The sequence below is a fragment of the Coloeus monedula genome (genome assembly GCF_965178545.1).
Source record: "Coloeus monedula genome assembly, chromosome: 3".
Lineage (NCBI taxonomy): Eukaryota > Metazoa > Chordata > Aves > Passeriformes > Corvidae > Coloeus > Coloeus monedula.
In genome coordinates this window covers 51,017,879-51,032,033 of record NC_138783.1, presented here as the reverse complement: position 1 = coordinate 51,032,033, position 14,155 = coordinate 51,017,879, and the positions used below count along the sequence as shown (strand labels likewise).

Sequence of the window (14,155 nt, the reverse complement as noted above, 5' to 3'; positions counted from 1 at the left end):
ATTTAATGCCTGTGGTAATTCTTTATTTAGCCAGTGCTCCATCAGGATTTACTCAATATATGCATTCGTGTTTCACTGTTATTCTCTTAAAACAGTATTTCTTTGGACAGAACTCATTCCAAATATCTTCCAAATCTTTCCAAATATCGTGATGTAGTGAAATAATTTGCTTATCCAACTTCTATAACAGAACAGATCTAAAATGTACATCAATCTAGCACATATCGATTGAGAAATTGTTCTAATCAGAATTAACAACACAAAAACAAGAACACAAAAATATTCCTTTTATATGAAAGAATTCAACACAAATATAAATGACAAAAATCCAATTCCCTGTTAAATTTAAGTGAAGCAGATTTTTTTTTTTTTTAATGGTGTGAAACATATTTACAAAAATTTAATTTCTAAAATAAATGTATTTCCTCCTCTTCTTAAGTCCTCTTCTAGACTACAGGTAAAAACACCAAAGTAGTGATCACACTGCACTGAAGCTGATCAAACTAAAATATCTCTAATCTTGAAAATGTCTGTAAAAATGGAATTATTGCTTTTCTGTTAAAATGTACTGCATTTTCAGGTAGACTTGAGTAAGTCATAAACATTTTATTTCAGCAGAAGCCCAGAAAACATGCACAATTACAGGCTCTAGACAATAATAATAAAAAAATTATTTATCTAGAAAGAATCTCAATGAAAAGCATTCCATTTTTTCCCTCCAAAACGAAAAGTCTACTGTGAAAATTCCAATATTATCCTGAAAGTCTTCTGATTTCCCTCTTTATACTAAGATATAATTCAAATAAGTGACTCAGAATTTTCAATAAATTTCTGCCACAGCTGCTGCCAGGGATATTTTATGTCAATGGAAGAAGTAAGAAAAAAATTAATCGATGAAGACATATAAAAAAATTAATTTAAACTGTGACAATTTTAAATATTTTTCAAGTTTTGTCATGTGGTATTTTCCTGTCATTCTTTTCCTGAAAAAGTTGACAATTTTGTAATTAAATTTGTAGAAAAATTACTAAATGAAAACAAGTGATACCAAAGAAGTTGCCACATACTCAATACATGGAAAAAGATTTTATGTCCTACTGATCCCTCACAGGTCTCATACTTAAATGAAGAAACATCTACCTCTCCTTTCTCTTTTTTTCCTCAGTCCTTCACCTCCTCTCAAATCTGTGTTAGAAGAAACACATCTTGGAATTATTTCCTCAGTAGTGAATTATTTTCCAAGAACTATACAAGCAGAAATAAAGACATTCATTTCACTCACTAACACAAGCAAATGTTTATACTTTATACCTTCACTACAACAATGGTGCTTTCTCCTCATCTCAAGAACCTTTTCCAAGTCTTTCTAAAGTTGTCAAAAGGGACATCCTGGAAAAGATATATCAGAGGTATGACCCCAAATAAGTCTCTAGAATATCAGGATTTCCCTGAAAAGGCATTACTCAATGTTTTATTTTCTTCAGGCACGAAGTTTTATTTCTACTCCAGAAATTTATCAACTTTTTCTTAGCTTCAGTCTATAGCTTATTACTATTTGATGCCCTATTTTATGAGCTTATTCCTTTTTGTTTCTCTCTTCTTTTTGTAAACATAGGAATTACTTTTTGTTTTCTTCTTTCTTTTATTTCCTTCTAGTTCTTTGTTACATTCTTTCCTATTATTAGGGGAGAATTATCATCATGGCATGACAAAACTGAAATATGTGCCTGGTGAATGACAAAAAAATGGTGGTAAGAAAAGGTTAAGCTGCACAGAAATAAAACCACTTACTCTATACTGATCCTCCTTACTTCCTTATTTTTCTTTTCTTTAGCAACAATGGGGCCACACTGAATGAACCAGCGCAGCTACAAATAGGAAGTACAACAAAACCTCACTGAGCTCATGCAGCCTCCTAGATTTCTGAGGCCAAGACGACAATTATTTTAAGCAGGGTGATCTCCTGAGTAGCAAAACTAATTTTTTGTATAAAGATAAATGTTTCCTGAGAATTTGATAACAATGAAAAAAAAAAACCACCTCCCTTTTCAAGCTGAACTTTGCTGACCTTAGTTGGCAGCTATCAGATCTTGCTTCTATCCTGAAGCCCTACTGACAAATGGTAATCATTCTGAAACAGTGCCTCTCAAAACACAAAAACCTACCACAGTCATAGATCTCTAGAAATAACTTGTATTTCTTGTGTTTCAGTTTTCTTTATTTACTTGACAGTAACATTGTTATGGACTCTCCCTAGACCTGCTTTGACATCACTTTGCCATCTTAATTTGACATATCACAACTGTCTCTGTTGTCTGACAAGTTCTTTCAGCATGAGGGTTTCTCATTGCAAGAAAATCTCCACAGACAAGAAGTATAAAAAGACTGAATCATAAAATTCCACACACCATCAGACAAAAATATGACATAAGAGAATAGATGTTTAGCAGATCTCAGGATCTTTTTTTGAAGGAGGTAAAATTTAACATAAAGTTGCACTGAACACAGTAAAGATATAGTATCTTAGTTCTTGCAAAATAAACCCAGGTATGTAGGGAGTCTGTTAACATCTAGGTAAATCAAGCTAGATGGTTCATTAATGTTTATACTATAAGTAACACTTTTTTTTCTATCAAAAAAGGCTCTTAAAATGGGTATACTTTTATCATTCAAGTGTAGTAGTTTCTCAAGTTAATTAAGACTACAGTTTTTGTGCAATATTCTTTTTTTAAGCCTTGAAGGCATGGAAACAAGCAAATCTATATCCAACGGGATGAACTGAAGAAGTGCCTTTAAATGATCAGGACCAGTAAGGAAATTCGGTAAACTTGGTCACGAATTAAAATGTTTCAGTCTAGGTCATAAGAGCAGGTAATAAGCAGAGAGAAAATTAAGGAATATATATAAGGAAAAACTGTGACCAGCCCTAATGAGATTAATTTTGTAAAGAACCTGATCACAGAACTCAGACTACATGGAAAAGGATTATTTTACTATGTCTCATGAGAAATGCATCTTTCAGGGCAATATCTGATACAGAGATGTTATTTGCACCCTATAGATTACCAGAGTCGGGTAGTTCTCTGGAAAACACTGCCGGCGTAATAAAGTAGATTGATTCAGTTTTTAAGCCTTTAGAGGACAAGGGCTGGGGCAAATACCAGCCTAACTGTTTCAAGTCCAAAATCAGGCAGAGTCCCCTGCTGAGTTCTGAATGATGAATTAAGTGGAATAAGAACCAGAGAACCTCTGCCTGTGGAGAGCTTCAGTCACAGCATGAACATCCTGTAGATACTGAATACCTTTTTGGCATACCACCTCGTTTTTCTTTGGACCTGGACAGTAGAGGAGAAAATAATAAGGGGGAAAAAGGTGGCTGTTCTAAAACAAAAATATTGTGCAACTCAGTCCAGTGTTAACATTCAGCACTGCTGTATACCTGATATGATGAGTCCACCTACAGGCTGTGTTACAGCAGTGCCTGCACATGTTAAGACCTTTCTTCAGAATCTTTTAAAAAATATTGCCTTGAAATATCTTTAAATAGCTCTCTTGCTACTTTTTTTTTTTTTTTGGTAGTAGTTTAGTAGGAAAACTCACTAAAAAATGTATTTTTGAGTAAAGCTGAAAGTTAAAGCAAGAAGAAAGACAGAAACTGGATGCTATTACAACAAAGATGGACTATCAAGGAGGGTATCAGGGAGATGGACATCAGGGAGGGTATTTTTCTAGAATCCTAAGTCTAAAAGACCAGTCCTTTCTAGGCATTTTGGCTTGCAACTGGAATACAGGCTACTAGCTTGAGAAAGAAAAGCGGCTTGTGACAAAGTGGCTAATACTCTGAAGTAAGTGAGACCGAAGGATTACAAATAACCAACTCCTTTCTTAATCTTTAAAGGCTCCAGTATTTTGTGCATTTCCTTATGTGCATTAAAACAACAGCAATTGGTACTCTTTGGTTCCTAATAATAACAGTTTTATAAAAGCACTTTCAATAGTAATTTAGTAACCTCAAACATCTAGTGGCTTCTACATTTTCAAGGATAACTTTCAGAGTTTCTTTCCAGCAAACCTGACTACTTAGCACTGTTACCAGCTTTTACTTTCCTGAAGGCATGTATTTATTATTAATATTTTACATCTGCATTCTCCTAACTAAACTTTATAATTAGTCTCACAATTTCGGTATTTTTTTTCTCCATTGTCAAAGCAACAGAAGAACCCAAATTTCTGTCTAATGGGAACTCCTCACATTTTGGGTTGTAAAGACATCTTGATTATTAATCAATGCAATAATGATAATATAATCAATGACACATAATCTGAGTGCCAACAATTTCTACCCTTAAGTTACACTGGGACCACACAAGTCAGAGACAGAGGAGAGGGCATGAGCAGTTAACCTCTGTTCCATAGTCCAATACATCTTAGTAAGTGTCCAACTCGTTAGACAGGGATAGAGTGGCTCATATGTGTAATTAATTATTGGCAGGTTTACTTTCAAAAAGGTGCCAGATGCTATGCATTTCCTAGTTGCTATCTGGATCTCTGATCTATAATGTTTCCTGCCATGTTAAACATCTGTTCAGAACATACTTCTGCACACAGGAACTTCAGTAAATCAAGAGTTAAATCAAAATCAAATGAATGTGTATCCTCTTTCTGGTATTTATAATGATATCCCTTTAAAGATGTCATAAAGGAATATTATGTGAAAGAAAAATGTTCTGTAACTTGTGCTGGGGTCATTAGAGTTTGAAGATTTCAATGTGGATAAATAATAGAGACTTCTTTTGTGGTACCTGCTCTTCAGTTCTCTGAATTGGCATCTGTCTTGTCACTAGTAGCACACTAAAAAAACTTTGGAAGTTGCAAAGCTTTGAACCTTGACTCTCTGGAGTAGTTGTAAATAAATAGGTAGATTTGAATATACATTTAGCCCTTCAGCATTTCTTTGTTCCTACCATACAGACTTCTGGAAAACTGGTGTTGTTTTCTGTCTCCATGTGTACCTGACTCATTGATGTTTTTAGTAAAATCCATGATCAGCCCCAAAGTGTGTGCAGAAACATGAGTACACTGTGGAGCCTTTCAGTAAGATACTATGAGCTAATCATACCAACCATAGACAGGGAATTTCTTCAAACAAATTTCTGACATGTCTATAAATAGCAGTTTGAAATTCATGAACTTTATATTTTTCCTGCTTATGAATGGATTACAACATGTGCAGGCAGCTTTTCAATCAGCAGCAGGATTTTAAATTATATCTATTGGAGGATTTCATGCCCTGTTTCAAAATGACCTATGGCTTTCTTAATGGTAAAATCCTAATCTTGCAAATTCCTTGCAGAAATTCTTGAAGTAAAAAAGGAAAGCACAAACTGACTTACTGAAGAAAAGAATTATCTGTAAATCATTATTATTCCAGACTCATTATCTAATCAGGGGTTAATTTCAGACAGGAGTGAAATTTTTCTGGGATCTTTTTGCAAGTCTTTATAGAGAAGATAAAAAGAAATCTATAAATAGGAATCCTACCACAAACTCAGGAAAACTGTCTTACAGAGGACTGGGTCAGGAAATTCACTGGATTTAACTACACAGTGCTAAACATGCAGCATCACCTCTCCTAGACAGAGAAGAAGGTCCTAGACAGAGAAGAAGGTACACTTAGACATCCAGGGCACATGGAAGGAAGGAGTGGGATGTGGCACGGCAGAGAAGTACATTACGACCTTAGCCTTGCAAATCAATTCAGAGTTCCTGACCCAGTACAAACCAAATAATCCATAAGGTTCCTCATCCTTGCTGAACAGAGTGACCATGTTCAGTGAGATACCTATTGAAAATGACACTGCCCTGACCACTCCACAGAAAGTTTTAACATTCACCTTGATTTCTAACAGGGATTCCCCGATGTCTAATAGGGCTGAGTTCCTACTGCTCCCTCAGTCCTGCTTTATCAATTGCTTTCCTGCTCCTTATGCTGCAATATGTATAGTGTTGTATGGATACCATATATTACACATCTATTACAAAAGAATTGGGTGCAATTATTTTGAGTTACTGTTCAGTTCTCCCTTCCTTTACTAAACAATGATGGCATATCTCATACAACAGCGTAGAGCAAATATTGAAGGTGAGTAAGAAACACACCCTAACCCAAAATAGGGTATCTTTTTTCTAAACAGATATTTCTATTTGGGAATACTGTGTAAAAATAGCATCTTTTAAGCAACCTCTGTTAAACTGTCTGAAACTGGCCAACATATTAAAAAATTATCAAGGGACTGAAAGGCTGATCCTCCTCAGCCAGTGGAGGCTGAACATAAGTTTCATGCTCTCAAAAAAATCAGATTAAAGTACATATAAAGCTATGAAGTCATATAATTGCAAGAGCTCTCTGAAATCTGAGACCAAACTATAGCTGGCAGGAGTCTTACATGAGGCTTCCATGAAAAGACAAATTTCATTATGCAGACAAAGGAGAAAATATCTCATACTAAAATGGGCTTCAAGGTAATGATTAAAGAACTTCTTATATAAAAAAATGAAAATCAATTAGTATATATACATACATGACCACATATATAAAAATTCAGAAGAAAGGCTTATTTCACAGTGACATAAGCACTATCTTTGATGCCTAAAGGAAAAATGATATATTCTTGACTGCATCTACAGTTAAGATGCAGTCAGCTGCAGAAGGAAAAAAAAACCACTGTTTTCTTACTGATTTCTGCAGGTGGCTAGCTGACACTGAAGTACACCTGTCTACCACCATGTGAACAAATGCAGTCATGACAATGTTAAAACAAATTAAGGTTAATGCAGACTATCATTCCTTGCACGATGTGGCACAGAGAAAATGGCGATTCACATGCTCAAAAGTCACAAAGAAGCTTCAAAAGCATCCAGAAAATACGTGACATTTTTCCTCTTGAGAAGCTGGATTGAAGACGATATTTAAAAAAAAAAAGAAAATAATCATAATGACTACAAGTAACATCAATTGCAATAATTGTAAGCTCTATAAAAGTTTTCCAATTATATTTACCCTCATTAGGAATTCTGTTGGTAGAAAGGCTACGGCATCCTGTAGTATTTAACTTCATTTTATCTCTTCTTTTTGATACATCACTGTATAGAGCTCCTTACATTAAACTCCATGGCATTTATCTCCCATCCATCAATCACTCTTGTGCCCTGCTCTTGCTACCTCTGCAGTGTGTGCATCTTTATTGAAGTGCTGACTATAGAACCAGATAGAAGGAGTTTTACCAAATTTGAGCACAGAAATCACATCACCTCCTCATCTATTCTTCCAAGACACTGGAAAAGTCTTTGTTGCCTCAGCACTGAGCTAAGGGAGCCAAGCATCCCAATTATTTTGGCAATCCCTCCATTCTTTGCGTGGATTTGTCCCTCATCTCCTACCCTCTAGGATGGATCTAAGTCTATGTTCTTTGCTCCTAGGAGTTGGACTCAGCATCCAGATATGTTGAAATCTAGCTTTTTCTTGAGTTTTGGTTAGTCCAGAAAATGATTCAGCATATTTCTCCAATGCAATGCCTTCGTTTCTCATTTTGTGTATCTTCACCTAAGCACTTAGTTTTGCCAGGAACAATTCAACACTATAAAAACACTGTTAATAAAAATAGCAAAATAGGATGAAAAATTGGATTATAGAAATTTCAGCACCATGAATAGCTTAAGGTTTTATTTACATGCTGTTAATTTGAGTTAATACTAATTTTAAAAGCACAACATTATTTATGTATTCCTTTCCCCTCTTAGTTGCTAGTATATATTAATTTATTTATTTTGTTCAAAATGTTGGCTACATGCTGTCCTACAGACTAGAAGGTCAATTACTGTAGTTTTAATCAGTTGAAAGAAAGCATGCCTGGACACACAAACAAAAATATTTTGGATGTGGCAGAGTGAGATAAATGAATGAGAGAATAATATGTACAGGGAAAAAAAGTTCTGCAAGAACATGCATTTTTCCACTTTATAGCATCTGTACTCCTGAACACGGAAATACAAAGGTTCTGAAAATTCTCTAAGAGAAACACAACGGGCATGTTAAGGTCCAAAAAAGTAAACTTTCCCCAGAGAGTATAAGGGATTTCTGAATGACCATAATATTTTAAGGAAAATGGTCGTCCTGCTTTTCCTAATACAAAATTCAGTGTTCAAGGAAATCAGAAACTAATTGTGCCAGTATTGGTAGATGCCACAGTGATGACACACTTGAGGTCTTAGGGAGCTTTTAAAGTAGTGTCATTTAGCACCCAAGTTCTATTTGTGGCTTCCAAAGGAATGTTTTGGACAATTTTTCAATTGTTTCAAGAAGTCTCCTGCCAAACATGATACAAAGCTAGTCCATCACCACCTCTACTGAATATTTTCATAGGGCCACGTGGTGAGTTAATGAGGAGAAACAGATTCTTCTCCTATCAGTGCAAAAACATTCTGTCATCTGACTTGAATTGTGCCTGTATCAGAAACATATCACATGTACACCAAGGAATTAATCTGAGATCCTTTGGAGAAGGGCTACCTGGCTGACCTTCTCCCCAGTTAATGACATAGCAAAGTAAAAGCATCGGTGAAGTTTCTTTGGTACCTCACTCAAGAGAAGGGAAAGCCTTCTATGTGACTGTGTTTCAACTGTGAGCCTACTGACATGCCAAGAATAGCTGTAGTGGAAATACTTTTATCCATCTGTGCTTGACAAAAAGAGGATATAGCTTTTCTTTCGACTATATATCAGATTACACTTGCCTGTAACATTTTCACCTAAAAGCTAGAATGTTGTAATGCACTTTACATGGAGGGAATTTGCAGACCATATGGAAACTAGTTAGTGAAAACATATCTGTGCAAGTGTTAAATGGAACTTCACAATGAGCTCCGTTGCTAAGCTCAAATATGTGACCTATAGATATTGCATGTTTGTTTCCAATTAGATTCTGTACGGACAATTTTAACCTTTGCAATTTCTGTTCTCAGAGGCATTGGAAGAACCTCAGTTGACAAACCACAGCAGTGTTGGGCTGGTTCTGGTGTACTTTCTTTGAAGCTGTTTGCATTCAAATGCCAATAAGTCCTTTTTAACCCATCACTGAGGATATTTTCCACTTATATAATATTCGAGAAGGTGATGAAACATTTGAAACTCAGTTGAACGTAAGATACCTTTGAAAAAAAAACTGGTTTTGGAAAAAGGGGCAAGTAACTATTTCAGTAATTAGTAATTCCGTAATTTTAGTGGAGTAAATAGATGAGGAGTTTTACCAGTAAGTAAATTCTGCAATGCCAGATTATTACTTGATAAGGTTCCTCTGTTACCAGTCACATTTGGGAATTTACCAGAACAAACAAGAAAAATGAACAATTTCAAGTATTAGTGGCCTAAGTTTTTGGTGTGGACTGACCAGATCATTGCAGCCTGTTCATTTTAACTCTATTCAAAAGTTAAGAAGCCATTAAGATATTAAGTATAATTTACTCAAACAATAGATCAGCCAGTCTTCCATGGGACAGAATGATGATAAAATGTGATGTGAAAGGATATGACTACAAGATTTTTCACCAAAGGTTTGAGGCAGCTGAGCTACTACAAAAAGGTGAAATCATGACTAAGTTGTATAGACATTTCCAAAAACATATTGACAACATCTATCTAAAAGCACCAGATATTCTTGAAAGTTTGCATAATTAAATTAACCTGTTTTAAAAGTATTAAAATTAATTTTTTTTTCTGCTCCCTTTTATTTTGTGCTCTTCAGTATTTACAGTCAGCTATAAAACTGTGTACATTCTTACCAAATCTGAAGATGATTTAGCATTTCTTACACACACACACACACACGAACACTAGGAAGAGCTTCAGGAAAAAGTAGATGCCATCAAGCATGTCTGACAGTATTCATATTTTAGCAAAATCTGATAGGGAAAAACTTCATACCATAAGGAGGTTTCAAAAACAGCAAAGAAGGAAAGGTATCATTATGTCAAGCTTGAAAGTACATGCTTCACAGAACACAACAGATATTTTTTATGGTGATCAATTTGAAAAACAGACAAGTGCCTTAAGACTTAATTATATAGAGTTTATTTCCTCCTTTTTGATTCTTATAACTAAAACCTTTACATATAAAGTAACAAATTAAACCATTGAATATAAAACTGTCAAGTTAATTACCGCTTGCCAGTAAAAAAAATCAAATGTCAATTATCAAAGCCCCACAGAAAATCTATGCACTCTCATATCTTGAATTACACCACTAAAACCCTCTGTTTCACACAGTCATTACCTGGAGAGCACTTTCAAGTACTTCAAGACTACCGCTGGCTTTCAGTAAGCAATGAGAGGAAACTTCTCAAAGTAAATAAGGAGAGAATTTGGAATTCTCTTTCAAACGCAACTTAACTAGGCAAGAATTCAGTTTAGTTGAGAACAAGGGTCTCATAGGAGCAATGAAGAAAGAAAAGATCAGAAGCACACAATGACTACAAAAGCAACTCTCTGAATCCTCTGTTAAGAATAAAAAAAAGCCCAAGTACTTCAGAGGTAGCAAAGAGAAATTCAATTCTTGCACTGTAAAAATCTATGGTGTGCTTGGATTTTTTACTTCACAGATTGCTATTTCAGTATCTTGGTAAGAAAGGACTGCTTTTTAGAAATCAGGAATGAGAAGGTCAGACATAACAGTAAAGAAAAATGATGGGAAGGACATTACTTGTTATGGAACTCAGTGGTTCCAATGTTTTCTGACTGAATTGGGTGGCTAAGTCACAGATGGGGCAAAATCTGGAATGACATTCCAAACAGTTATCAGAAACATTCTACAGCAAACAAATCATGTTTCTCTCTAGATAAGCAGTGAGATAAAATACTGCCATATAGTTGTGAGGTTCCTGTGACCTCTAGCTTTTCAGTCTTTGTTGTATCCTGGGAACTGTTGTAGCCTTGTTCATGCTATGGATCAGACCAAAAAACAAAATCAGAACAACATCAGTGAAGAATTTTTTTAATTAGGTAAAACCAAGACAATTTTAGTCATATTTTATAAAAATTATAGTGCAATTAATCAATTGCCAAATGGAAAAGGATAATGCTGCTACAAATTTTGCAACCAACTTCACTGAAATAATATATTTAATAATGTAACCCATCAATTATCTTACAGTTATCTCAATGTAAATCTCAGACCATTAACTTCAGGTGTCATTAAGTGAGAAGTGCAACTTACTCACAGTTATAAAATTAACATTATAAATACCTGAAGCTTCTGAGTATTACTAAGCTACTATACCATTCCTTGGTATTATTAAACGATAATATTATTTAACAACAGGAAGAAGAAAGAAGAAAAGGTTCTAGAAAATTTCAGTTACAAGATGTAAATATTTCTAGTAATAAGAGCCAACACTGTGAGATGTAATCATGGAATTACCATAGAAAAACTGTACGCTAACATTTAGGTAAAACACATGTATAATAGAAGACGTTTTGGAATTTGAACACAAAGCTATTTTTTCTGTGTAGATCTTCACATATTATAAGCCTTTTCAGAATGAGGCTTTTTCCTCTCAATAAACAACAATACTGCATAAGAACAACCCTGGAACCCTGGAAGGAAAAAATTTACCTGGCTGTATATTCCTCTGAACACATGACCTGGGAGCAGCACATGCTCATGCAAATTCCCCCTTCACTATTTTAGCTGCATTAGTACTGATTCACTACTTCATGTGCTTGCCATATTTGCACTTCCTGCATAATTTCTGCATACTTCCTGCCTCATTTATGAGGCAAATTTTCTAACTATGATGTAGCAAAGACACCACATAAAGCCCAAAAAAATCCTTGAAAGTGGTCAAGGATACTTTGAAATTTATCACTTTTTATTCCCCATCTAGGGACAGCTCTTTACGCGCCTGTGTGGATATAGCTGACCAGCCTGAGGAAATAACAACCCTACCAAATACAAATACATGCATCAATAATGTTGGAACATGGTCTTCTTTTTACTTTCTTCTGTGGGAATAGATTACATTTTTAAATTGTATTTCCACTGGTTTGTCAAAGTCAGGCTGAAGCACTGAATTATTCTGAGGAGAGAAAGGCAAACTATAGAGAGGATTTTGCATTGTAAGGTGACAGGATATATCTTTACACAGCATCTCAGGGGAAAAAAAAGGGTACAAAAGCTACCACTTTTAATTTCTTTAAATGAAATTAAATGCAGGGAAGTGAAATCACAATGTATTAACAACTGATTAATTTATTTATCAAAAATAGTTATATAAAGTCTAGTGAAAATAAAAAACTGTTCATATGAAATTAATAATAGCTAAAATAATATAATCTTATTACAGAAACAGTACCTTCAATCAACAGCTCTTGTCCATGGCTGCCTAATAATGTTCGGGACAGGAAAGGGGCAAAATCAACAAAAATTTCTCGCAGGAGAGGGGCCACTTTTTCTAAAGCTCTTTCAAGCTTTGCAGTGATACTGTGAAAAAAAAAGAGACCATGATTGTAAGAACACTTCACAATAGAAGTTAAATTACGTCAAATCACAATTTAAAAGTTTCTGTAAGCTTTTTTAGAAAACAGGATGATCATAATTTGATTAAACTTTACAGTTTTTAAATGGCTTTAAGTAAATGGAAATTTCATGTCAGAGTCAGCAGTGTGTCAGCCTCATAAATTCTACAGTATTTGCAGAGTACTCCAGAACAAGTAAAATTTTAATTATCCTTTTTAAACATGATATCATATTCAAGTATAGGTCTATTTCACCATCTCAGATTAAATCTGATTTTACACACATTTGAAATCTTGAAAAGAGAATCTTTTTATTCACCAAAACAATCACAAGCAACTTGCTTGCTTATTCAAGCTTTCAAATAATAACATTTGATATTGCAAGGCAGCATATGACAAAGTGTTCTAGCACAGATATCAAGAGAACCAATATTCTTTTATTCAGCTTTGAGGGAACATGATCCCAGGTAAATCACTTTGCCTTTGCATTTAGACTTCTCTGCCTGCTGAGGCTGTTTGAAGCATGGTATGGTCCTTAATTTTTTCTTGTACAATGAGAAGAGGTGGTGTGACTTCTGTTTGCTTCTTAAATACCAGAAATAATACTTCTTTTTCTGGGGATACAAACTAGCGACAGTCTGAGAATGTCAGCAGTGTGCAAAGGACTGTACTCTTTAAGGTTCCTTCTTCCCTTTTAAAACTTGAAAGATTGTAACACCTTTGCCCACTGGAACTCTTACACAAAGATTAAAAACCTGATGTGTTATCTTAAAGAAGTAAACGATTACTTTTAAGTGGAAATGAACTTACATACATATTCTGGTCTACTGAGAATTTTTGCTGTTCTTTTTCAGATTGCTGATTGGCTGCAGGGGTTTTCATTGTGCTTGCATTATGGCACTAATATATTATTGGAAATCAAAAATGCAATTACAGGAAGAAGTTACATGTATTGACAGAATGTAAGAGAATGAACACTGACATTTAGATTTTATACTTTACTAACTATAAGCACTAAATAAATGTGGATGTTTTAACTCAGATCACTTGAAGATCTCTATGTTTAAAAAGAAAGCTGATGTTATAAAAACATTGGAAGCTTTCCTTCATTAGCCTGAAATTATTTTACTGAACTTCTAAAGTGTATTCTCTTTCAGTGTGCTGTCATCCATTTTAAAATTCAGATAATGATTTTCTGATGCTCTAAAGGATGGATTAATATCAGCAGCCTTTTAAGGCTGTTTTAAAAAGATAATTTGAAATGAACTTCACTGTGGGAAAGCCTCTATTGACTATAGTTGAAATGCAGGTGACTAGCTTAGAGTTTTTAATTTTCAACATGAATTTAACCCAAGCTTTTGCTGACAAGAGATAAAAAACCTCCTAGATTAATCTAGACTTACCTAAATCATATTTTAAAATATACTTTTACTATAAATAGTTTTATAAAATCCCTAATTTCAAAGTTAACTCTGAAAATTTCATGTAACATTGAAAAAAAATTTCAAGTTCCTATGTTTTTAAATTAAGACCAATTTTTACTTAAGAATCAAGCAACGTTGGAGGTACAGGTATGCTATTAATCAA

At 34.5% G+C, this 14,155-nt stretch overlaps 1 protein-coding gene across 4 annotated transcripts in view; it reads right to left on the bottom strand.

The window, feature by feature from the left end:
* Positions 1-14,155, bottom strand: part of NBEA (neurobeachin) — a gene marked incomplete at its 5' end in the record, with an annotated part of 466,147 nt that overhangs the window by 254,500 nt on the left and 197,492 nt on the right. For all 4 annotated transcript variants that reach the window (XM_082279412.1, XM_082279411.1, XM_082279414.1 and 1 more), the window contains one exon: positions 12,406-12,533. In XM_082279412.1, coding sequence (XP_082135538.1) covers positions 12,406-12,533 — 128 coding nt within the window. The remainder of the gene's footprint in view (positions 1-12,405; positions 12,534-14,155) is intronic.